This window comes from Poecile atricapillus, chromosome 13 (genome assembly GCF_030490865.1).
Source record: "Poecile atricapillus isolate bPoeAtr1 chromosome 13, bPoeAtr1.hap1, whole genome shotgun sequence".
NCBI lineage: Eukaryota > Metazoa > Chordata > Aves > Passeriformes > Paridae > Poecile > Poecile atricapillus.
Genome location: NC_081261.1, coordinates 15,734,356 through 15,759,978, shown reverse-complemented (window position 1 = coordinate 15,759,978; position 25,623 = coordinate 15,734,356). Strand labels below are relative to the sequence as shown.

Here is a 25,623-nt window from a genome sequence, read left to right as displayed (position 1 = left end):
TTTTGTTACGCAAGAACTTGACTGCTCTCCTGCCTCAGAAATAACAAACACCTCAATTCACCCCCTCTTTTGCCCCTCCTCTCCCAAGAAGTTTAGTGATGGAAGGCTGGTGAATTAAAGCCATGTGTGTGTAACAAGTCACAAATGGCAGTTCAGCACAGCACACCAACTCTGCACTGCAATGAGCACACAGAGTGTAGCACAAAAATACCATTTTCCCCCTAAAGATCTGAGAGACACAAAAGCTTTGCACAGAGCTTTTGGGAATGCTTCATCAGCCCGATGACACATTTGGGATTGCTGCATCTCCTGCAACGCAGCACAGATGAGTTTTGCTGACATGCATGAAGCATGTCCTGAACCCCTGTGAACAATGAGATCTCCCTGTGCCAGTCCCAACATCACAGTGCTGCAAAAAACACACCTAAGGATGTGCTGACATTGGCAATAACGTGTTTGTAATGAGAGCTGTTTCCTAAACTACAGTCAACTATTTGCTTTTCATAATTGGATTAAATAAAATGAAACTTTCAGCTTTTAACTTCAGTGTCTTCTGACTCAGCATCAACTAATCCCTTACTGATTCCCATGCACCACAAAATGTGCTCCCAGAACACTCCCACTCCGCCGTGCTCAGGCATTGAACTGGAAGGGCACACATATTGTATATTTTTGGTGGGTTATTTGAACCAGAAGTTATATATTCTTTTCATTTGTTTGGTATTCATTTTTTTTCTGAAATCCAAAATATCAAGTGTTGCACATCCTAGGAAATGAGACAGCAAGTGCATCTGAGAGGTCACACACATGGCATATGCATGGAGAGGGGCACAGCTGCACATTCAGACACCAGCAGGTACATGATGTTTTTCTCTCTTTATTTATGCCCCTAAGGAGTTTATGCTTGTTTGTTTGCTCTGGAAATGCTCAGTGCTTCCTCAAACAAAGAATTTAAGCAGATCTAGCTAAGAGAGCTTTGGACACTGTAATGCTTAAGATCCCCATCCAAAACTGTAGATCATTAGGAGCTGCAGTTTGTAACTGTACTTGAGAATCTGCTTCTCTTTCTGAGCTGACTGAGCAGATACCAAGATTTTATTACGGAATCCACAGCTGGAAACAAACTCCCTAATTGCAATCTAATAACTGCAAGGAGTTATAACCAATCAGTTTGACAATGTTGAAAGCAAAAACTCTGATGTTATGATTACTCACAAGAGAACTATTACTAATACAACAAAAGCTCTTCTGTAAGTAGATCTGCACTGGTATTTTATAGTGCCATCATGTTTCCATTGCTACTGATGGAACAGAAAAAAGTTGGTGCAACAAGTTCATGGATAATAGCTGCAACTATTCTAGAAGACAAATCCAATGTACAATATTCAAAAGTGAACACCACACCTATAGTACATTAACTTTTTTATCTGTCTGCACTAGGACAGTTAACACAAGCATTTTCTTCCATAAAAAAACAGAATAAGTATAATTCTAACAAATTAGAATAAGCACAATAAGGTTAGAACAACCAGTGTTGCTATACTGTAGAATGCAAGAAAATAAGGAAAAAACTATGAACTATATAAAATAGTTTTAAGTTGTACCTGAAGTGTTCAAGAACTGATGGAATGGACTACACTATTCATAAGCTCTAATAAAATGGTCCCCAAGTCTATCCATTTCCAAATCATATACATTCTCTGAGTGGCTACATACTGACCTTTCACCACTCCCAAGAGAGGTGGGGAGTTCTCTTGAGGGGTCCTGTCAGGCTCCTGGGGAGGTACAACCATAGCGAGCGTATGCACCGGGACACGGGGAACCTTAAAACAAAGGCACAGACACATGCTCAGGGAAAAGCACCTTGTGGCAGACCAGATCTTCAAGTGTTAATACAGATGTACAGAACTACAGCATATCCTGTTCACTCTTCTCAAACTGTGTATTCTGTGCAACCTCTTGGTAAACCACTTGCTTTTTTACTGGGGACAATATGTCAAAATTAACTGTACTACTCTGTGCAAGATGCCAGGCTGTGCTGGCTGGAAAACTGTTAAAGCCATTAGGCTTTTAATCAGCCAACTACCCTGGAGCTGCCTCTTCAGACTGCAGAATTCTGAATTTACACAATGTATTTCTTTTATATAACAAACAGAATCACTAACACCATATGAGGGCTACTACCACAAGCCTTTAGAACTGTTGAACCAAAATATCAAGAAAATGCAGCAAAGAAAACAACACCCTTTCGAAATTCTAGGTTTGGGACTGTCCTGTCCAGGGAGCAGAAAAGGGAACAAAGCTCATGTGTTCTTCAGGTCTCTGCAGGTAGCACCAACCAATTCTCTCACTCTCTATCATTCTCATGTGTGCAGGGATTTTAAAAATTCCTACCACTGTCTGTGTTCATTTTGACATTAACTACTACACAAGTGTTTCCTCCCAACATTGATGGTGCTATTTAAAAGAAACTCCTTATGCCTTACCTGAGACTGATCCTGAGATGGAGGTGTGAGCTGGGACAAGTCTGCTGCAGGAACCGACAGAACATTGTTCGGGTAATCCAGCAAGTAAGAAACAACATTTGTGTGTCCTCCCTTGGCAGCTTCAATGAGCATTGTTGAGCCATCCTGAAGTGAGATTTTGGAAACAAAAAGCCATGAGATGAGTTTTGCTCCCTACTGTAGCATCTCCATGTAAGATACAATTCTATGACTTAAATTTACTATTTCATAAGTCAGCCAGGTAGCTCTTTCAGAACCTATGAAACATGACATGGGCAAGTGAATACCTTGAGCCGATGAGTAGGATCTGCCCCGTGAGCCAGGAGAAGCTCAACCACGGCCAGGTGACCTCCAGCACAGGCCAGGGACACCACTGTGTGATCATTGTTGGCTGTAGCCCTGTTCACATTGGCACCTAGTTAAGAGATGAGTTTAGAATTAAACACAAAGAAATTCCTTCTAAAAGAAAATATCAACAAGTACACTATTTTGTGGAATACAAACTTTAATCCAATTACTTCCTACACACTTCTAGGGAAAGAGCAAAAGGGATTTTGACTAACTGATTGGCTTCTACACATCCTCCTCCTCACCTTGTAAAGACAAGGCAGTTGCAACAGCAACAGTGGGCTTGTAAGTGTTAAGTGAGGGAACACATGGTGTAAGAAGCACAATTCCAAATGTTCACTCTGAGCAGCATCACTGTGTGGTGCAGTTGCTACTGTTTCAGACAGTACTTGATGTGCTTTTCTGAAGGAGGAAGTACTTTTTTTAAGAAACTGAAAATATCTGCTGTACTTCAAATCTAATCTATACAACAGAGTAGGAAGAGTAACTAGTAAAATATTTTGTAATTCATTCTACCGTGAACTACATGAAATTCAAAAAACCCTTAGGGGTTTGAAAAATGCTCAAATACATATAACCAAAATAATTTTGAATATGGATCACAAACATGTGGCAATGTAAAGTGGCATTTTAAGCTTTTTAATTAGTTATGAAAACTAGCATTTACCTTTGCTAATAAGGAATTGCACGGTGCATAAGTGACCAGCTCGTGCAGCCTTCATTAGTGGGGTTCTCCCACCTTCAGATTCATGCTCCTAGAGAAGAAATAACAGATGTATAAATGGGCAAAAATTGTACCATTGTTTCAGCTTCTGAAGTATCTTGTGATGGGACCAGAATTACCCATCTGAGTAAATGATCTATCTCACAAGCAGCTTGTAATAAACTGACTGGTGTCAATTTTCATGCTACCTAAAATACTAAACCACACTGTTAAAAAGGATTAGGACCACATTCATACTGGTATCACACCAAGAAGCTTTCATAATTACAACCCCCTTTTTATTTTAGTGTTCAAATGCATAACATACATGAGAACAGTAAGACCTTGCTTCCTCCTCAGAAAGGGTGGAAGGTTTAACACAAATGTCACCCTGGATCAGGAAGTTTGCAATAACCACAAACTAAAGTAACACAGTTCAGAGAGCTGCCATGTGCTGCCAGACCTCAAAACTGCACTGATGCCTTAAGTGCACACATTTAGAAAACATTCTGAAGAGGATCAGAAATAAAAATGAGACAAATCACTGCAGGTCACCAGAAGTCTCTAAGAGGACTGGGGAATAAAGCAGAAAGCTGACAAAAGGATGATACAAACCAACAAAAAATGAATGAGCATTAAGAATAATTTTCTAATTTAAAAAGTTTCTGAATACTGGAAAGATGTGGTTGAATAAACTGTATTAGAGCAGTTACAGAACTAGACAATGTGCCTGCTATGTAGACATGATCAATACCACAAAGAATGCTGAGCAATGATATCAAGCCTCCCACAGAACAAGAGGAGACAATATCATCTTCCTGGGAGTGTTTGTATGTGCACTCTACATTCAGTAGTATTTAAATAATATTCAGTCTGATCAATAATATACTAGGAATGCATGGTTTTTAATCAAATATCTGTGAAGCCAAGCTCTGAAGTCAGTCTTTACTTTGTAATTGCATGTATATCTAACAGTGAAAGTTAACATTTAGTACTGACAGCGGATGACAAGGCTACTTACAAATACAATCAGACAAGAAGAGATATGACAGAATACTCAATTCCTTCCTTCATAGTTTCTGTATTCCTGAAAACTCTGCATATGTCCTTTGACATATGGCTTGCTTTGGTTGCAAGTTGCATGTTATGTTAGTTTTCTGTTCATATATTTGAAGAAGAAACCTCTTGACTGGATCTTCTGTTGGAGACTGGCCCCCAATCCAAGCCCATCCTTCACTGTAAGAGGTTACATTGCTCCTCTCCTGGCTCTGCTCCTCAGCCTTCACAAGAGCTGTGTGTTACTGTCCACCACTGCTTCAACACATTAGAGCTCTGATTTCTTCGCTTGTTCAGTAGTACAACACACAAGCACACACAAGCAGACAGCAAACCTTACAGACGTATTACTGAAGCCACTTTTTTTTGTTAATTAGATTCCCCTCCCAGGGCAATGGCTGCTTAGATGTCAGTAAATACTTGTTTCTGGACTGTCTGCATGGCAGAAACATTCCCAGGACATGTAAAGCTAATTTTGTTAACATGTGGCTCTATGATTGCAAGAATCAGTTGTGTGTCCTTGAGTCCTGGTGCTTACTCTGGTATTTGGCAGTCACTCTTCCTCAGCCAATGTCAAGAGATCCTAAAAAGCCAGAACCTGCTGTGTGCCTGAAGAACAGCAAACTCCTGGTTCCACCAGCCCACCACTCCCAAAGCAGCTGTGGATGTGGACAATTCCTGACCACCACTCTGCTCTGAGCAGGACCTGGACACTGCTGCTGAACTATTTCACACCTAGTTCTAAATCCTCATTGATGCAAAGATTGCAAGATGCAAAATTTCTTTTAAGTCACTAGCTACATATTCAAGGTAGTGAAAAGCATCCTATATTGCACTGAGATGTAGCAGATAGCTGGCAGTAATGTATAATTATTTGCAACATTCTGCCTTTCTAACAGACTTCACTGTTGGAAGTCTCAAACACGGACGCCAGGAGGCTTCCTCATTTAAATGCAATGCAGTGATTCTGCCCAGTTTAACCAACTGTCACTTCCTCAAGCAGGCAGAACTTGATCCTCAGCTACGACACACTTCCAATCCCTGCAGCACCATGCACACCCCATCAGTCCAGCCAAACCAAACCATTTGGGTGCCCACCTGCTGTAGATCTTCAAAACTTATGGCATTTTGATGGTATTTTTCATATTGGAAGATAGAAACACATGTTTTATTTTAAGATAAAATTAGTTCTGACTTCAGCACTCTCTATAGCCCTAATAATGGCTATCAAACAGCATCAACTGAATGAGGGAGGATATCTAGGACAAGACAAAATAAGAAACTGAGACAGTGCACTGTCTTTGTCTCCTCACATCCTTTTTACCTAGAATAATCATAAATTTCAAAGATTTTATACATATATATATACATATATATATTTCAGCTGCATTAGATAATCAAAATCAGGACAGAGAAAATGAAAGTTGTCCCATAGTATCCCCATTACCTTTCCAATGTGTTTTTTCCTTTTATTTTTATGAAGTGCATGCCAATGCTTATTTTATAATATCTAAACCCAGTAAATTGTCTCCAAAATCAATGCCCTTGCCTCTCTGCACTGTAGGGCTCACCACTGCATCCTGTCTCTTGTCACTGCTCCAGCCCTGAGGAATGAGGTAATTAGTACAATCAGGAAGAGGAAGAAAGGAGAACACCTCTGCCACATTTTGGAAATGGAAATCTCTAAACCCCTGGGTGATGTGCTCTCCTGCTAATCCTGCTGGGATAGAAAAAACATCTGAGAAGAATTTTCTGTAGGTTTGGGTAACAGGAAGGGAAGAAAGGGAAAGCGAGAGTGTCACCCAAATCAGGCAGGAGTTTACACTGGCTGCACCTTTTCCACTGGGACTCAAGAAGATGAGATTCCATAATTAGCAATAATTATTTCCTTTCTAGATAAATCAATACTTCCAAGAGCAGAGCAGAAGCAGAGTCATCAGGAGCATCTTACAACAATCATTGGTATTTTTTAATTCTTCCTTTTGAGTTCTGTGGTTTAGGGAATTCCAAGATCAGGTACAAAGGCTCTCCCCACATACAATTCTTCTTGGTTCACAAATATTTATGGTTATATTAATCACTAGGATATTTTTAATTTTTTTTTTCCCAATGTCACATTATTTAAATGTTCAGGAAAAAAATCTGTATTTTCAAAGTAAAGCTCCAACTCTTTGATTCTTTCTAACAAGCCTCCCTCATGCATGACAACAGTGAATATTTAACAGAAATCTAAATATTATTCTGAACAAAATGATCTAGAGAAAGCTTTTGATGCAAAAAAATACAGCCCCTACCACTTTGCTGATTTTCAAGACTGAACTCCTATTCCAGCAGTCACCAAGCCACCTGCCCCAAATAACCTTCCTGAAATCTCAACTAGACCTCCAGTTTAAAGTAAACACCTAAAAATGGAAAACCTTAGAGGAAACAGATTTAAGAGGGCAGCTGTCAATCAGATAACCTGCTTCATTTGGGAAGGTTGGGATATTATTTTTAAAAACCAGTTTTGGAAAACCCAGCAGAAGGGAAAATACAGAACAAGAATGCCCCATCTAGCCTGGCACAGCGAGTCTCTAGATCTTTGAAGATCTAGATCCTTGAAGCCTTGCTGGTCCTTAGCACATATCCTGAGGCAGCTTACAAGCATCAAAGGCCAGCCTCACCTGATGCCTGCCCTGCTCTGTGCCCTCCAAAATTGTCTTCTTAAAGTTCTCCTGCTTGTCCTGCAGAAGGAAAAAGAACTCACAGCTCTTGCTCTACAAACAAGTGTTCCTGGTCATGAAGACCTGGAACGTGAACTTAAATTGGATGAGATCCACCAGCTGAAAACTGATTTGTTGGCATGAGGCAGGCAAGAACAATGGTAAGACCAAGCAATGAAGCTCTCATGAGTTCAGACTCCTACCACGAGCCATTCAGATCCACAAAGGTCAGACACAGCATCTTTGTTACAGACAAGATGGATTTTTGTTCACCACTGGCAAAACAAAGAATTTCATTGTACTTTGCACCATCCAGAGAGTGCAACAGCCAAAAAGTGTTGACTACAAAAATGAGCTTTACTTGTCTTACCATACTTTATCTGTACAAGATGAAGGACCAAGTCTAAAAAAAGCAGAAATCCCTAACCTTCCCCTGATTGTTCAAAAACCAGTAAAGAAGAACATAACAGCAACTCTGATTCCTCACTCTAACAGCAACACAGCAACCTCCAGAGTTGCTGAATTCAAATCCAAGAAGACTGGCTGCTTTTGCAGATGTTTAAATGGTGCCTCATACACAATGCATAAACCCACAGTCTGTCACACACATGAAGGAAAGAGTTTTTAATTTAGGAGCCACGTTAGTGTGAGGGATGCTATCACCTGAAGGCAAAACAATGATCCCTGCCATGACAGAAACATGTCTGTAAAAGCATTGTGTCATAGGAGAATTAAGAGGTAGTCTGGCAGGCATGTCTGGGGGTTTTTGCAATTAGAATTATGTGGATGCCAAGTAGCCAGTTTTAGTTTTCTAAGCAAAGCAAGATGTGGAATCTTAACAAGTACTGAAGAGTTTTAGGGAGACCTTGACAGTGTAAAAAGAAAAATACAGGATGATACTGTCCTCATGGGTTCTATTCCATCTCTCAATTTCTGCATAGAAGCTCCCATATATCTTGTAGGAGGAAGGTAAACTCCACCACTAGATCAACTCCTATGTAGCACAGCCTCATGCACAGCTGCAAGAGGGTCCAGGTTAAAAAAAATCCCAATTTAAAACTCTTTTCTGTATTTCCCAGCTCAGAAAAGCTGAAATGATCTCACTGTCCAAAAAAGAACATCTCTTATTTGCAGCTACATTAAAACAGACAAAGATGCAACCACCTTGTCAAGAGCACTGCTGCCTTCAAAAGGGACACCAGAATCTCCTTTAATCCAGGTGTGATTCTACATCAAGAGGGAACAGTCATCCAAAAAGGTCCTTTTAGTTTATGGAAAGGTAAGCAACTTAAAAGCAGGATATCACCTCTCATTAAATATCACCAATACTCATTGTGAGATCTGCAGTCCTTAACCTGGCTCCTGTGGGAACATTTATGTACCTCCCACGTCTTACCTTACACAACCCTTGAGATGAAGGTAGCTGCTGGGAAATTCACAAAGAAGAAATAGGAAAGAAAGAAAGAAAAAAAAAAAAAAAGAAATCTTATAGGAAAAATTATCCTCTCACCTCTGAAATTAGACAATACTTGCCACACTGGTAAATAGATGTATTACTGAAGTGCTGGATATTTTTTCCTGAAGTCACTAAACCATATTTCTGCTTTCAAAAAATGTTTTTATCAATTCATATTTCAGAGTTCCAACTTCCAAACTTTTACTCACATAGATCACAAAATCTGAACTAGCTGTTTTGTCCCCATCAAGGTTCCAAACAAGTAAAATTTACATTTGATCCAGTGGTAGGATCTCAAGCTGAGACCCTGGAAGTCCCTACCCCTGAAGGGGCTGGGGAACTAGAATGTAACTGTGGCACAGATGGAATCACAGGCTGAAGGCTTCAGATGTGCCTCAGATTCAGTCATTCATACACTTGGCAAAAGCAAGCTGATTTCAAAATGCATACATTAACAAGAAAAGGTGCAGGCCTGCCAGCTAGTTTTGCTACAGATTTTGACAGGCTAACTTTGTAAAGACATGGAAAAGATCCCTTAAGGAAGGGCATCAGAAAAGCACAGAAGAATTGTTAACATGCCAGACTTCATGAACAATTAGTCACAAAGAGACAAATCCATTGAAATACCATAGAGGATTGAGCAGTTCTCCAGCAGACAGATGAGCACTCTGACACTGCTCATTTCTTGTACTACTTGTCACTGAAGAGCTTTAAGGGAAAATTAACCACAAACTGAAGAAAGTTCATCCCAGCCATCATTTTTTAAAAATTCTCCTGGTGCTTACAAAGCCACATTGTTTAATGAATGTAACAGAGCTCTCAAGCCCTTCACTGGTTCCTGAACTGAATGACAAATTTGATATCTAGGCCAGAGGATCAGCCCCTGAGAAGGATAAGTTCCTGTTTTCACTCAGCAGAACAAACGCACTCACGCTGAGATGTGGTGGTAATGGTCACTCCCAGTTCAGACAAAACTTTATGGGGACTAGAATCATTTTTCATAAAGCAATCACAGAATGATCTGGGTTGAACAGAACTTTCCAAGACCATCCCATCCAACATCCCTGCCATGGACCAGGACATGTTCCTGGCTGCTCCTGTTGTATTTTCATGTTTAGGGCATAAGCAGTATCATCCTCAGAAAGAACTGCTTTCCAACAGGAAAAGATGTTGCATGTCCAGCTCCTCAGTCACTCTGAATTAAACCTCAAGGATAATGAAAGTTTCTGGAAAACAATGAAGCATCAGGGCAAGCAATCCCAGGAAAGAGGGAAACTGCAGGATGAAAAAGGAAGGAATGAAAAGCAATAGGAGATGTACTTTCTTTTGCTGTGTCTGAACACCAGCAATAAAGTAAAATTAACTTGACAAATGTAGACAGACCAGATGAAGGTCAAAGTCCAGATCTTCATTCAATTCCTGACTTCCTGGGACAACTTGATGCAATCATCTAAACCCATTTGAATGAAAACTGAGGTCCAGAAGAACAGTCTCCCATGGTACTGCCAAAGTAGCTTTTTCATACCCAGCAGTAAAAACAGCCTTCAGAGCCCTCCCTCAGCCTGAGACAAACATAACAGATCTATTCAAAACACCTCCCAACTTCAAATAAAGCAAAACAACAACAAGAGTTTAAACAGAAGCTGCTTCAGACCAGAAGCACCTGCTATCAGCATCGTTACCATTCTGCAGGCATTTCCCAATTAACTTATAATCAGAACTCAAAACTGGCAGATTTACATTGCAGGTCTTCCTTTCAAAGCAATTTTTCTTTGCTTCCTTACTTTGTTTTCCTTGCCTGTTCCACATTTTCATTGGCAGTACAAGAAAATGCTGTGAAATAAAACTTGACTTTAGAAAGGACAGAGATTGTCCTCTGCAATACTGAGAAGTCGATGCTGATGGCCACACACAAGCACTGCTCACCTTACTGATGGGGAGTGGAAAATGACACAGCTCCAAAAATTTGAAGTGACATTTAAGCAACTCTTGCACATTTTTAACTTTATGCACAGAAATTTTTAAATTTTATTTTCATTACAGGGTTTGCTCCCTTCAATAAGATACTCCATAGGTTTTACCTTTATATAACCAAGTACTTCAATATTTATTTTAAAATATCCAATAAAACCTATCCTCATGCTCAGTACCCAACAAAGAATTCACTAAGTGCAATAAGTATGCCAAAAATCCCATAGCCCCCCAAAACAATATGACTTTCCTCCCTGCTAAGAGCAAGTTAAGCAGAACATTACTGACACAACTGCAAAAGAATTAATAAGGCCTAAAAAAACGTAAAGTCACAAAGAAGGGTGGAAATATTATTCTCAATTACAGAATTAGTTTATTTATATTTCTATATAAAAAATAAAAAACTTCATTAAAGACTGAAGTTTAACTAACTTCATTATTATGCTGATTTATCAGGTTCAATGATATATTTTTCTGGCCATCTTGGTTTTCAAAAGGAACAAAAATTTCAGAATATCCAACCATAACCCCAACCCACCCCCCAAGCAAAGTAAAACACAGGGCAGTGAATATGTAAGGGGGGAAAAAAAAGGAGAATACTCCTCCTAAGGCAAACAAAATAACATCTTTCCTGCTTGAGCCTTGTTTGATATGAGACTCGTAAACACCTTTGGAAGACTAATGTATCCATTGTTTTTACTAATTAAAAGTCAAAATGTTACATCCCTGTAGCTGGTGAAGAGGCAGTTTTGGGTCTCCTGTAATGTAATATGAAAATGACAATTATGTAAACAATTTAGTTTACATTACAGAAAATAAACATGGAGAAACCAATGTGCTAAAGCCAAGAGTTAGAAGAAAGAAATCAGATTATGCTGATCATTTAAAACACATTGCTTTGTTTGGGGTTTTTGTGTGGCAGTTTGCACAAGTTAAGAGACTAACAGTGTTCAGAGACCAACACTGACATAGAGAAGCAGGAGTTCCTAACACTAAAACATTTTGAATTCAAAGCAGATTACCCATAAGAACTTTTATTTTGTAGACCAAACAAAATATGCAGGCTTTAATAAAAGCTTCTTCCATGCCTCTTTTCACAGCCATATATGAATCTCTAAGCTCATCACTCCGTTCTCCAACCACACAAGCTTTGCCTTACAGTTTGAAACCAAAGCACTTTGCCCACAAGAAGCAGCAGAAGCCTTACCAGATCAGCACCAGCCTGAAGCAACACATCTGCCACATCTGTGTGTCCATTTTCACAGGCGTAGGTCAAAGCTGTATCTCCCGTTGCTGTAGTGGCATGAACATTAGCTCCTACAAACACAACATTTTTTTTGCATTGGACATGTCCTTATCAAGTGTTTCACATCAGATAAACATAAAAATCTCTGATAACAGCTATATCCTACTGACCAACAGCCTCCACAGCCCAAGGGCATTGCTCTCATGGCAAAAATTGCTCTCATAGTGAAAATACTCCAAGCAGAGGGGGTTAGCCAAGGCTTGGTAAAAGCATGACTGACAATCTAAGCAGTCAAACCTATATGCTCACGTATTCCTACAGTCCCTCTACAGCAAGAAGGATTTCAGTTGTTATATCAAGCAAAAGGGACTCCAGAAAGTTTTGCAGATTGTCCATTTGACTCAGAGCTGTATGCCAAGGGAAACCAGACAAAATGCATATCACTGAATTAGTATTAATACAACAAACCTATACACTTCCACAAATTTCCCTTCTTTCCTGCTCTTTAAAAACATTTGCTTTAAAACCATTTTGTTGAAATAATTTGTCTAGTTTCATATACACCAGCTCTGTGAAAACTATGCAAGACTCTTGATACATAACACATTACTCTTAAAAAAAGAAATGCCAATGTGATTAGCCATTTTCTTATTTTTAAGGTGTGAGGTATAATTAGAGACTCCCTGATGCCAAAACAAGGCTCCTTAATCAACTTTCTACACTATCAGCAGTGAAGTGCAGGCAGCAAGCGTTCCAAGGGAGCTGGTGACAGGTGTCACATGCTGGTGTCACTGCACCAAGTGGCACAGTTGTTACTGTCCCTCGATGAGCAGGGAGCTTTACTTTCTAAAATTACAAATCCAGCCAATTTTATGATTATTCTTAGAAAAGAGCATACAAATAAATCACCTTCCACAACAAGGAATATATCCCAAATACAGCTCCTTTTTCTTTATTATTTTAAGCAGAGCACTTTACCAACTTTATAAACTGAAAGATGAATATCAAAGCATCATTTTACCCCAAACTCCATCAAGATTTAATTTTTACTGCTGTACAATGTAGCAGTAAAGCTCATTCATCACAGAAATTCAGCACATTCCAGAATCTGTCTTGCTCACAACTTCCCAGCACACCATTCCTAAAGAACTGGTTATTCAGGGAGACTGAATGCAGATAACCAGGCTTAGTCAAAGCTGGAGTAGCAAGTAAAACCAAGTATTATCTGTATTAAAATTTTGTCCTAGATGCAGATAGCTGGAAACAATGTTTCTAGTGAATGTGGATGCTTTCTAGATATGGAACAGGATCACCTGCTCCAGGAGGCACTTTCCTCTGTTAACAGTATCAAACAATACTGAGGTGCAACATATGCTTTTTCCTTCTTGCTAAGTTATCTGAGGATATTGTTTCTTGTTACAACACTGCCACTATCAAGACCCCAGGCATCTCCTAAGTCATACAAAACACATCAAGTCCATTGTATCTATGGGCCTAATCACTTGCTCTGAACACATACCTGCTGCCAGCAAGTATTTCACCAGTTCAAGATGACCCTCTTGAGCAGCTTCCATCAAAGGTGTTGAGCAACCAAGCTCTATATCAGCTCCTGCCTTAATAAGGAAATCAGCGACTTCGGAGAAGCCTCCACAGCACGCCAGGGTCAGGGCTGTTTCCTGCGTTTCTTCTGTCTGTGCGTTAATATTTGCCCCTGGGAAACAAAACAGCCATTACTGACCTGGCCACACACCAGCTGGGAGGTGAATGCTCATCACCCCCACAGCAGTTTGGGTGTTTGAGCGTAGCTCTGTGGGTACAGCAGTGAGCAGTGCCAGCCCCATGCTACATCAGAGCAATCTGCACAGGACACCTGTCAGCCATGGATCACACCGTGTCCTCCATCACCATGGAATCTCACCTTGTGCCAGCAGCAAGGCCACCATCTCTTCGTGGCCTTCCCGGGCAGCCTCCATCAGAGGTGTGTAACCCTCATCATTAACCTCCTCCAGGTTGGCTCCTCGTTCAATCAGAAGCGCTGCCAGCTCCACGTGCCCGCCACAAGCAGCCAGAGTGAGCGGGGATTCGAAGGAATCCGCGGGCATGTTCACCTGGGCACCGCTGTCCAACAGCAGCCGTGCCACCTCCACGTGGCCGTCCTGCAAGCAAAGGGAAACCCAGGAGTCAGACAGAACTGAAGTCACTCGATGCTGTAGTTGCAACCACTATCACACTAGGCCTGAAAATGATCCTACAAAGACACGGCCTTTTTACTTATCATGGTTTAATTAGGACAGTTATGGTAATACTTGGACCTGCCTAACCAACACTTAGGTTTCTACCTACATCTAAGTGAGGTTTAAATGGATGAGGAAAAAAGAGCTAGATATATGTTGGTGTTTCTGTTTTTTCAGGGAAAAAGACTTATGGCACAAGACTTAATTATCCAGCACAATCTTTGGGACACAACAGTACTAGAGATAGCAGTAAGTGCTGTAAGTAAAAAACCCACTCCACAACTAAACTTCAAGACAAGCATCAAAAAAAAAAAGGTTTTCTTATTATTTATAGTAGTACTTGATTCATGACTTCTACAGACAAAAAACCAGAAAAGCCCCAGTTGGCAACTTCTAGACCCTGGTAAAGATACAAGCAGAGAAATTGAAGTGGGTAACAACAATAAGGCAGGTAACAGGAGGAGAGAAGACTTTGAAAAAATCTTAAAGGTGACTGAAAAATGCCTTGGGGTGAAGCCATAGAATAAGAGAATTAGGATTGCCAGAGCAGTCAGAGTCCTTACCAATCAAAGTATGTATATCTTCTCAAGAAAGTATTGTTAAACTTCTTGGTTACTTGAAATAGACCGAGTACCTGAAATCCACATTTCACCTAAGGTGTAGCTGGGTAGAGAGCCACAACATTGGCAAAAGGGGAAAGCTTAAGCTGACCATGAAGCAGGTCGGAGGTAACCTGAGATGGACAGCAATCAGGGGTGCACATTAAACACAGGCTGTTCTTCTCAGAGGGTTGCCTAAAAGCCAACAGCCACCTCATTAGAGGCATTACCCTAAGTGTGGCACTGTCCTGACCAAAACAAACTCCGAGGCACTTACAAAAGAATTGGTGATCAGAGACCAGACATCTCAACAACCTGTACCTGCTGCATTCCTTAGATGGAAAGAGATGAAGACTGGGAACAGTCACAACAATTTGGGAACAGCTCTCTTGTGCAAGGGTGCAGCCAAATGATAAGAAGAAACGAATTCCTTGTTATGGAATTGGGACTTCAAAGGCTCATTTTCCTTTCTGCTGTTTTCAAATGTCAATACACACTGTAATGTCAGAACCTAGTCTAGTTCAGACCTAGTCTGAAACACTGAAGAGCTGAAAACAAGCAGGGAAACCTCACAGCTCTCTCCCCCAAGTGAGGTGCTTCACAGCCTCCAAACTAAGCCAGCCCTAGGATTGTTTCACCAGGAAATGAAGAAAAAGCAAACAAAAACCCCAACCTAAACAGAACAGTGGGGGTGATTAACCTTTAGTCTGCAGTCATGCTGCAATCTCCTTTAGGTGACAGCATGCACCCACTGTCCTTCTGAATTCCTTACTGGCACCAGGCTCTCCTGCAGGGCAGGCTATTCAAGGATACAATTACCAGCTCACTATCGGAAGACTTGGACACAGCTCCCCACGTTACAACCTGACCTTGGTCACTTGCATCATCACCTCACAACTGCACTGAAAGAACACTTGATCCTCCAGCTCTCAGCAGACTGAAGGAAAACTGCAGCCTATCTTCCAAGGATTACAGGCTACTGGGAGAAAACTCAGTTTCCCCCTTTTTGCTGTGCTTCCTATGGAAACAAGGTCCCTGTTCTTTCTTCAAAGAAGTTTCCAGCTTGAAGAAGAGAGACAAGGTCACCCAAGGTCTGTACAGAAATGGTTGTAGATATGCTTTGACACAATAGCACAGTCTTTATTAAGATGATGCTCTTGGATAGGGAAGTTTTTCCTCAAGGCTGCACTGAAATTATGTGGACAGTTGCTAGAGAACTAAGGACTGCATTATTTTTCAAAATAAAACAGTAGGGCAAAAGAAAAACCTCACAACTTCATTTACAGAAACCTAGAAGAGAGCAAGTCATCTCTCCATGCAAAACACTTCCTGCAGTGATGAACAGACAATTGTAATGCATGAATCATCCAGCTCAGTGCACTTCTGGAAGGCTCATTCCATGACACACTGAGAGACCTTATTTATAAAAACAAAGGTGGAAAACACACTAAAAAAAAACAAAACAAAAAAAACCAAAACCCCAAACAAGTGACTTGTACTACATCACTGCACTGCAGATTAGTCACCCCTAAACTTCACACAGGGAGCATTTTAAACAACACGTCACCCCCCAAAAAATAAGAAGTTTTTTTCTTTGTGAGCAGTTAGACTAACAAGCTGGTGGGAGCTACAGTAAGCACTTTTTTACAGTAACAACACACACCTTTACTTGCAGCCCCCAAACAGCTTGTAACCCAAGGCTCACTATTTTATCACCTCCTGCATTCCTCTCTCCCTGAGGAGGGAGCAGTACAAACAAAGGTATTTACCATGCAGGCCTCCATCAGCGCCGTGTGCATCTCATCTGTTTTGTGTTCTTGATCAGCTCCAGCTTCAAGCAAAAAACGAACCATATCTAAATGGCCTTCAAATGAAACAGATCAAAATAAATAAGCATTCCATATCATCAACTTTTAGCAGTACAGACAATACATTTAATGAAATCATTCAGATTTTCAGTTTGCTATTAGAATCTTTACAAGTTACAATTGGTAACTAAGGCTTTTCAAAGTATTTAAAAAATACCAATGTGAATGAGTCAGCAGACTTCTGAAAGCCTTTCCCAAAGATAGTGCTCAGCTTTGAGATGGAGACAGACCTGTCTAATTGAAGTTTACATGAGAACCTTTCCTTGTGACTTCAAGCTACAAAAACTGTGCTTATTTCCTATTGAACTGTACAGTGATGTAAGATTTCCAAGTGATTTAAGAGTTCCAAGGCACCACACAACTGTGGGGATTATCTTTTAGGAATGGATCCATGTAGATCTGAACTTCAAGCTTTTTAATAACACTCACAGACATGTATCTGAGAACTAAGATATACACATTATATCAAATTGTCTGACATTATTTTTAAAAGTTTCTACTGAGCTTTACCAAAACTTGATCTAAACTCCATTACAGTTTCTGTCGTTTTAGAAACTGCCCCTTCTTTGTTTTTAGCCTCTTGATAAGCATTATTCTCTGAGGGAAGACTTAGTCTTACATAAACTGACAAGAAAATCAACCATCTTGTCAAAGATAATACAGGACATCTCTGTCATTCAAGGTTTTACATTCCATGACTCAATTAGGTTCTGGGTCAAAAGAAAAAAGAATGACCCTCCAACACTTTCAGGGGTACCTATTACTGGCATTTCCCTGAAAGGAAATGCATATGCTATATGCTATAGGAAATCCATGACAAATCCAGATGCAAGTCCTCAGATAGGTTATACATAGTATGTATCCTCAATCCTAACCACAGAGGCAAAGGCTACAGTTACTGTGACAATAATCCACATCCTTAGTTTCTATTTGTAGAAAAACCATGGTTGGAAAGCAAACTGCAGAAGCACAGTGGATTACCACTGCACTGTTACTTGACACAGAACCTTTAAAAAGCATAAGAAATTAAGTCAAAAGTCCCTAAAACTTTATCATACTTAAGAATTCATAGACACTGTCCCAAATTACACTGAAGGAAAAGAATCCAGTAATAATGGAGGCATTGTCACCCCATCAGGTATTACAGAAACACACGTTCCAAATTTGCATTTTTTAAAGAACCAACAGAGATGTTTCCAGAATTCACAGACAGTTAGTGAGGGAACTGGGAATGAAATAGGGAATGTGGTGTGTCAAAGCACAAGTTTGGACATAGCCAGTTACTAACATACCAGTTAGCCAAGTTTTCATCTGCAAAATGTCAAACACATCCACCACATCTGAGCACAAACACAGACTTAATACCACTACACCACAGAAGGGCATTTTGTGACACTGAGTTTAAAACAAAAATTGGTTTTTGTAATCTCTTAGGAAGATATTCAAAGTATTGCTGAAAGTTTTAGTCAGATAAATCCTAGCAAACAAATTTAAACAAAAATACAAAACAAGGCAAGAGAAAATACCTTTATAGCATGCAAGTGTAAGTGCACTTTCTTTGAACTCGTTGGAGTGAGTGTTGATTCCTGCACCATATTCCAGCAATACTCTTGCAACCTCGACATGCCCTGCACTGGCTGCCTCCATCAGGGGGGTATGTCCATTCTCATTGTGGTCTTCTATGTTAGCACCAGCTTTCAGTAGCACCTTCACCACGTCCACAAAGCCCCCGGCACAGGCGTACGTGAGAGCTGTGTTCCCTGCAGAGGAGAGGTTGCATGAGAGCCCTTTCCATCACCCACTCCTAATACAGGGAAGGAGATCAGTGTTAACAGCTCAGAACAAACCCAAGTACATCAGCAGCAGCAGCCTTTCACCTCACAGCAATGTTACTCCAGCCCATCATTTCAGGCTGGGTATAAAATCCTAAATAATTGTAACATGAAAGTTTTAATGCCAGGCCAATATTACAAGTCAGATTTTTTTTCAGTTTGAATTTTATGTTTCCTACTTTAGCACACAAAAATAGATCAAATAAACACACACAAAAAGATCAATGAGTAATTTTTACTGTGGAATTGGGGAGGTGTGGTGTGTTTATTTTGTTTTGTCTTTCTTTTTTTTACCTAAGATTCTATCCTGTAATTCCTTGAAAACATTCTACTGGCTGGCTGAGAATAAATTTATAATTTAAAACTCTGGTACTGTAAGTGACAGACACTCACATATGGCTCATGTTTTAAATGCTACAGTCAATTTTAAGGTAACTTCGCTTAACATGGCTAAACAGAAAGATAAAAGAATATCTCATAGTTTGGACACATGACTTTGAAAATTTGAACGAAGTTTAAATTCTGTCTTAATAAACACAATCCAGCTGCAGGTTAATGCTGCCAGTGAGGTTAGTTAAGCTGTGGTCAAGAACCAGCAATATAGAGAACATTCAATGCATTGAAAGAATATTAACTTCTCTTGGGTAAAAAGAAAGAGACAAATAACTGGTGTTGATGGGATTTGTCTCATTATCATCTTACTGGGTAATTCTGGATTAGACCAGTGAGAAAAGATAAATTTCATGTATTTTTCTTGTCCTCTAACACTAGAGTGGTGTTCCCTTAGAATTTATATTAAAACCCATCTTTAATAATGGCCAGTTAAGACTCCAAACACATTTGCTACAGATCTGGTCTATTCCTAACAGTTCCTGTCACGTTTTCTTGTGACTGAAAGTGTTAGACAAAAACACAGATGTTCAGAAGAGCTGTGTGCCTTATGTGCCAGCCTGACTAACTGTGCACCTGCTCCCCCAGTTACCTGTGGAGGATTGTGCATTGACATCTGCACAATGGACAAGGAGGAGTTTAACAATATCCACGTAGCCTCCGCTGGCAGCTGCCATCAAGGGAGTGATGTCGCCTTTATTCCCTCGATCTTCAACGTTGGCATGCATGGCTAGAAGCACCTAGAGGAAAAGTTCACTACAGTGAGTAAATTGTAACACCAGCCTTTTGGTTTTAGTTCAGTGGGGTTTGTGAAACTGGTTCCCCAGCCAGCTGCCACAGCCCCTCAAGCCCAGTGCCACCCCCAGGAGCATTCGCAGTTACTGCCTGCACTGGGTTCTGCTGCAGAAAATCTCAAGTCTGTACATTTTCTCATATCTAAATTCAGTGAAATAGTGACATTTTCAAAAGTCACAGGGCAACTCAGTGACCAGAATGACAGCAGAGAAATCGTCACCTGCAATAATGACCAGGGCACCCACAGGTCAAGCTCACAGGTCAGAAGTTCTCTCCCTGTCCTGTGTTTTGGCACAAAGTGTGAAGTTGGGCATTTCTGAGAACTATCACCTAAACATTTCAAAGCAGTTGCCCTTAGATACAGAAGTAATATAGTTGAAAATTAACAGAAATTAATGCACTGCTGATACAAATGTGATTTAACAAAAGGATTGTGTGACTGAGATATAAGCTTTTATAAGCTTATCCAGTTGCAGAATTTGGGTTTGCTGCTATTTTAGATCTTCTTGCTTGGCAGAACAGCTGGACTGCATCTAGAACAATGCCAGAAAAGTAGATATATCACAAAACATGGGATTCATTGGTCAGACAAGTCCCTTCAACCTAAAGGCATATGTGACTGCATTTTCCAGGAAAGAAACCCAAACAACAACTGGAAACTCACAGTAAGCTGTATTCACTGATATTCTGTTGAAGTAATAAAAAAACCGTAATAACCACAATAGCTAAAATGTTTACTTATCAAAGAAGCCCCTCAAACAATGCTTCACAAATTTTTAGTTCTAACTGTACTTGTTACTTACTTGCGCCAATTCATAATATCCTGCTGAGCAGGCCAAGCAAAGCAAACTCTCCCCTTCTTCAGTATGTTCATTCACACTCCGTCCTTCATCCAGCAGCTTCCGGACAGCATTTACATCCCCATCAGAGCATGCTTCTGCCAAACTGCGACTGCAAAATCAGTTACCACACAGTGAGCTCAAAACACACCTGCAATAGCTGGGCAGCTTTCCTAGACAAGGAGGAAGCCTTTAAGTAAAGGCTCTCAACTTCAGTGCTAAGCTTTACTTGAAAATACACCTTATATATATATATATATTTAAAGTGTATCTATGTATACACACATTATTTCCACAGGTGACATAGAGATAGACACTTTCCTTATTGTCTAAATTATCTTGTTCTCATCAGTTGCTAACTTGTAATATGGTCTCATACAGACCAGATGCTGAGAGGAGTGCTCAGAGCTGGCTTTTGTGGTCTCTGCAAGACAGAAGCAAACCTCACTGATGCTATTCCCACTTCAGGGAATGCCAGATACACAGAGGCTGTGACCATGACAAATTGCTGACTGCAGGTGCCAAGGCAAATTCCTATTGCAGACAAAGCCAAAAATTCAGCAGCCAAGTATCACAGAGACCACTAATATGAATAATGCAACCAGACATACTTCTGCAATTAAGAGAGCAATCAACCACTCTTCTACAGCCAGGAACTTAACCTTTCTTGAATAAGAACTCAACTCTCTGGTACACAGAAAGTGCAGCAGGTTACAAAGTAACATTTTTTTGTACTTTTCTCTTGTCCTGTGAAGCCAATAACCTGACGGGACAGTAGTTACACCTTCAGATGCAATCTGCTTCTGCTAGCAGTAGAACAACTCCATTATGAAGTATTAACTATAAAACTACCAGAATTTGAAATAAAATCCTGTTCCACAGTTGGAGAACTGGGGGTCAGTATGTACAGCTAACTGAATTTGAAATAAAATCCCATTCCACGGTTGGGGAAGTTGGAGTGGTCAGTACGTACAATTAACTGAATTTGAAATAAAATCCCATTCCACAGTTGGGGAATTGGGGGTGATCAGCACATACAATTAACTGAATTTGAAATAAAATCCCATTCCACAGTTGGGGAACCAGGTGTGGTCAGTACGTACTTGTCCACCTGTCCGTTGTTGTGATTGTTCTCGGCTCTCATGCGCGTCAGCGCGGCGGCCGCCTCGTCCAGCGCGCAGCTGACGGACGACGTCAGTCTCCGGAGAACCTCGGGATCTGCGAAGGCTTTGCCATCGGCAGTGGACAATTTACCAATTCCTTCAGTGCACGTTCGTTCATCAGTCGGGTTAGTATGAAAGTCACACAAAAGAAATGCAAAGACACTGGTTTAGAGTTCAGCCACATGCACTATTAGTTAAAAATCATTTGCAAACATGCCAGATAATTAGCTACTTAAAACTAAACTATCTGCTAACATTTGCCCAAGACCTGAATATTTAATTAACTATAATATAGCAATTAAAAACCCCATATCTTTCAACTGGCAGCTTTGTTACTTGTTCCCAAGTCTCAACTCATACCTTTGAAGAACTTAAGAGAACCCCAAAAACCATCATATTGCTGTATTAAGGATAAACCCAGGCATTGAAGCCCAAAACCAGAAGTTTGGGAAACAAGCTTAATTATATTTTCTGAATGTGAAGAATTTTTCTACTTAAAACACTTATTACTCCTTTCCCACCCAAAACAAAGCAGACCGAGTTCTATTTCTTTTTTAAGAGCAGGAAAAGCTTTAACATTTATTAATTTAAATGCCAGTAATTTACCACTCTAAACTGCCCAGCTCTAGCTACAGGAACAAAAGTTACAAAATGAAATTTCACATATTTTAAGTATACTTGAAATCAGTGCCTCTCCACAGACATAACACAGTAGAAATGCTTAGATTCAAGGAACATGACAGTTATTTTTTTTATAACAGTTTCTTTGCTCAAGTTTTACTCCACACAGGTTTTACTCCTCATAGTTAAGCACAGCCTATTCAACATGTGCAATCACTGCAGTGTGGGCAGGGCTTCTATCTTCATGTACGAATGTGTAAACAGCACAAACACCTTTCAGCCATCCACAAATAACCCAAACATAAATCAATCCATTTCACATGCTACAAAAAGTGAATGGTTACTGGTTTATGGATCAGCCACCTTCACCAGTCATGAATCAGTAACTTTTCAATTCCTTAGCTGTTAAAAAGGGTCAAATTAGAAACAAACCTCTGGAAATAAGGCACCTTATCCCTCAGAAGATTTGCTATTTCATATGTGCATATCTCTGCAGGTTTGATTTACACCACATTTCCCACAACCTAGCTTGTAATTATTACAGAATAAATCATATTTTAAGTTTGAACGTTGTCTTCAGACAACACATTTCCCCAGTTTGAGAGCATCCAATTTGCTTCTCAATAATGTAAGAATCAATACTTACCAAATTTCTCCACCCCAAACTTTTATGCCAGCACACACCAGGCGCTGTGTGACATTACCCTGCATGGCTGCTGCAGTGCTCCAAGTGCTGGCTGACAGCACTGGAACGTGGTACTGGACATGATGGAGAATCCTTCTCCTGCCATTGAGACAGACACCTGCCCTGGGGTGCAGCAGTTTACTCAGCTGATGGAAATGAGCCATGGGGGTTCTTAAAAGATTTGTGTACTTCCTCCCTGACTCCAACATCCCACATCTGGATCCCTTCAGCATTGTCAAGGGGCTATGAATACAGATTTATAACTGATCGTCCAGTCCGCAAAGAAATCAGGAATCACACCTCCATCTGTCTGGGTTGGAAGCCTGGCTAGTCCAGAGCAATCAGAGCACAAAAATGAGGGGCCAGGACACTTGGAGGCCACTGGCCACATGACCCCTTCCACCTTCAAACTGTTGAGGCTGTCACCCCTGTGGCCATTGCTGTTAAATATAGCCAGGTTATAACAAGCCTCAAATGCCACAGCTCAGGCTTTATGTATTCATGGAAACTGGATTTGCTGATGGTGTAAAGGGGTTGGAAGCCCTGTCACCTCTGCAGCCAGAGCAGGAGGGACAGTGGGGGACAGTCACTGCAAAACTGGGTCAGGACATCAATTTAGTACCAAATACACCAAGAAAGTGACAGATTTTCCACAGCTCTGCTTCCCCAGGATGACTCCTGGAGTAACTGCTGAGATGTTTACACAGGCTATTTCTGGTGGCAGTGCTGCCTTACGCTGCATTGCAGTGTACATAAAGCACTGCTGAAGGAAAGACAAAGAATTAAGTCTTCACAACTCAGCACTGAGGCTTCATCTGGGACTGCTGCAACCAAAGCTGAACACCGTGGTAAGCAACATGGAAAAGTACTCAAGAGAAATCCACAGGACCCCTGAGCAAAGGCTAAAAATGTGCAGATTTAGCTTAGAAGGAGCAATACAGCTGCAGTTTCCCTCCACTTTAAAAAGGCTGCTAACAGCTGTACTGTTGACAAAAGAAGTGGAAAATACAAAGTCCAGCCAAGAGAAACCAACCCAAAAAACAACCAAACACCACCATCAAAACCCCACATAACCCAGAAGCCCACATGACCTGGCTATCTCCAGCTACACTGGGAATCTCCATCATTTCAGCTCTCCAAGGCAGTAGAACTGACAAGCTGGACAAGCAGGATCTACACTTGAGAACGTCTCTGTTTTAAAAGTTTGTTGTGGCATTCATACCTGGGATTTTTGAAGGCAGAAGTCACACCACAGATCTCCCATGCCTGCTAAAGACAAATTAACTTGTCCCACTACAGCTCTCCTATTCTCAAGTATCTGTTTTCATAAATGGTGGGTTCCCTGGAGGAGCCACCAACCACAGGCCACTGGCTCTTCCTTCTGGATGCTCAAAGCACACTTACAACTCACTCCAGTTTTGGACTTTGTTCCAAAAAATGAATTACAACCACACCAAGGCCTTTCAGAGGGTAAGTGGAAGGTGCCTTTTATTTACCTCACAAGCTAGAGCTCAATCCAGGTGCCATAACCTGCTCTTAATTTCATATTTTTATATTGTGCGTGCCAAAACTAATAGACAGTCACAGAAGACATCAGAGCTGACATTTGTTTGTCTGGCTGGAGTCAAAGGGAGACAGACTACAAGAATTACCACTGCAGACACACATTCATTCACTCCCCTTTTGTACATTATACTCAGTAATTTACTACATAACAAAAATTTGAAGTTTTTATTTTGCTATGATTTAGGATGACTATGCCAGAATCTCAATGCTGTAATGCTCATGTGTCTTTTAATCTCTAATTTACTTAATTTTCTGCGCAAACCACTTGTTCTTGTGTCACTCTCATAACACACAAGGGACTCCAGCAGTCTGATTTACATGCAGGATCTGAGCCAAAGTTATTCTTGCCACCTCCCATCCAACAAATACATGAACTGATCACTGTTGCAGGTTTTAGTCTGAAAAGAGAGTACAGGACTCATTGTGTTTTATTGAGAACAATCCACAGTTATTAATTGTATGGAGAGGGTGATGTTTCTAATGTAAGGTTACATTTAACACCAAAATTATGAAGAGTATGTTCTTAAGCAAGCCAAAAGGAAATGCCTTCATTCATCACTAGCTGCCATGCAAAGACCAAAAAGGTGAATTCAAAACTAGCTTGGATGGAATTACTGTAAAGCCTGTGCCTTGTAAAAACCTAGGAACAGTGGCCCTGAAAGTCACTACATATAAGGATGTTCCTGAACAATAGATAATTGGAAGAACAGAGAGCAGAGAGACTTTCACCTGTATTGTGCAGGAGAAAGCAGGGCCACTGCAGGGCCCACACATCTTCAGATGAGATGAGCCAGACACATCTTCACATCTTGTGTAGTGGACAGCTCTTCATCTGAACATCTGCTGCTGGAGCCACGTGCCAGCTGTTCATAAACCCAGCAGGAACAAGGCCAGCAGCACTAGCCAACAATGGAAGAGGTCAATGACTGAACTCTGGGCCAGATAATGCCAGATGTTCCACACCTTAATGCCATATTACTGAACTATTTAAATTAGCCTGAAGTTGATTACAGAGGTGTATCAGAACAAGGAACTCACCTTTCAA

The 25,623-nt window shown here is 40.6% G+C and overlaps 1 protein-coding gene across 18 annotated transcripts in view; it reads right to left on the bottom strand.

Moving 5' to 3' along the window:
• ANKHD1 (ankyrin repeat and KH domain containing 1) overlaps positions 1 to 25,623 on the bottom strand; it is a 100,185-nt gene that overhangs the window by 43,537 nt on the left and 31,025 nt on the right. For 16 of the 18 annotated variants that reach the window (XM_058849059.1, XM_058849050.1, XM_058849041.1 and 13 more), the window contains exons 3-14: positions 21,647 to 21,803; positions 20,508 to 20,655; positions 19,502 to 19,649; positions 18,214 to 18,447; positions 16,589 to 16,683; positions 13,905 to 14,142; positions 13,506 to 13,697; positions 11,948 to 12,057; positions 3,520 to 3,607; positions 2,792 to 2,919; positions 2,487 to 2,630; positions 1,721 to 1,823 (exon numbers count right to left, since the gene is read on the bottom strand). In XM_058849059.1, coding sequence (XP_058705042.1) covers positions 1,721 to 1,823; positions 2,487 to 2,630; positions 2,792 to 2,919; positions 3,520 to 3,607; positions 11,948 to 12,057; positions 13,506 to 13,697; positions 13,905 to 14,142; positions 16,589 to 16,683; positions 18,214 to 18,447; positions 19,502 to 19,649; positions 20,508 to 20,655; positions 21,647 to 21,803 — 1,785 coding nt within the window. The remainder of the gene's footprint in view (positions 1 to 1,720; positions 1,824 to 2,486; positions 2,631 to 2,791; positions 2,920 to 3,519; positions 3,608 to 11,947; positions 12,058 to 13,505; positions 13,698 to 13,904; positions 14,143 to 16,588; positions 16,684 to 18,213; positions 18,448 to 19,501; positions 19,650 to 20,507; positions 20,656 to 21,646; positions 21,804 to 25,623) is intronic. The other 2 variants (XM_058849043.1, XM_058849047.1) reach the window with 1 other exon arrangement.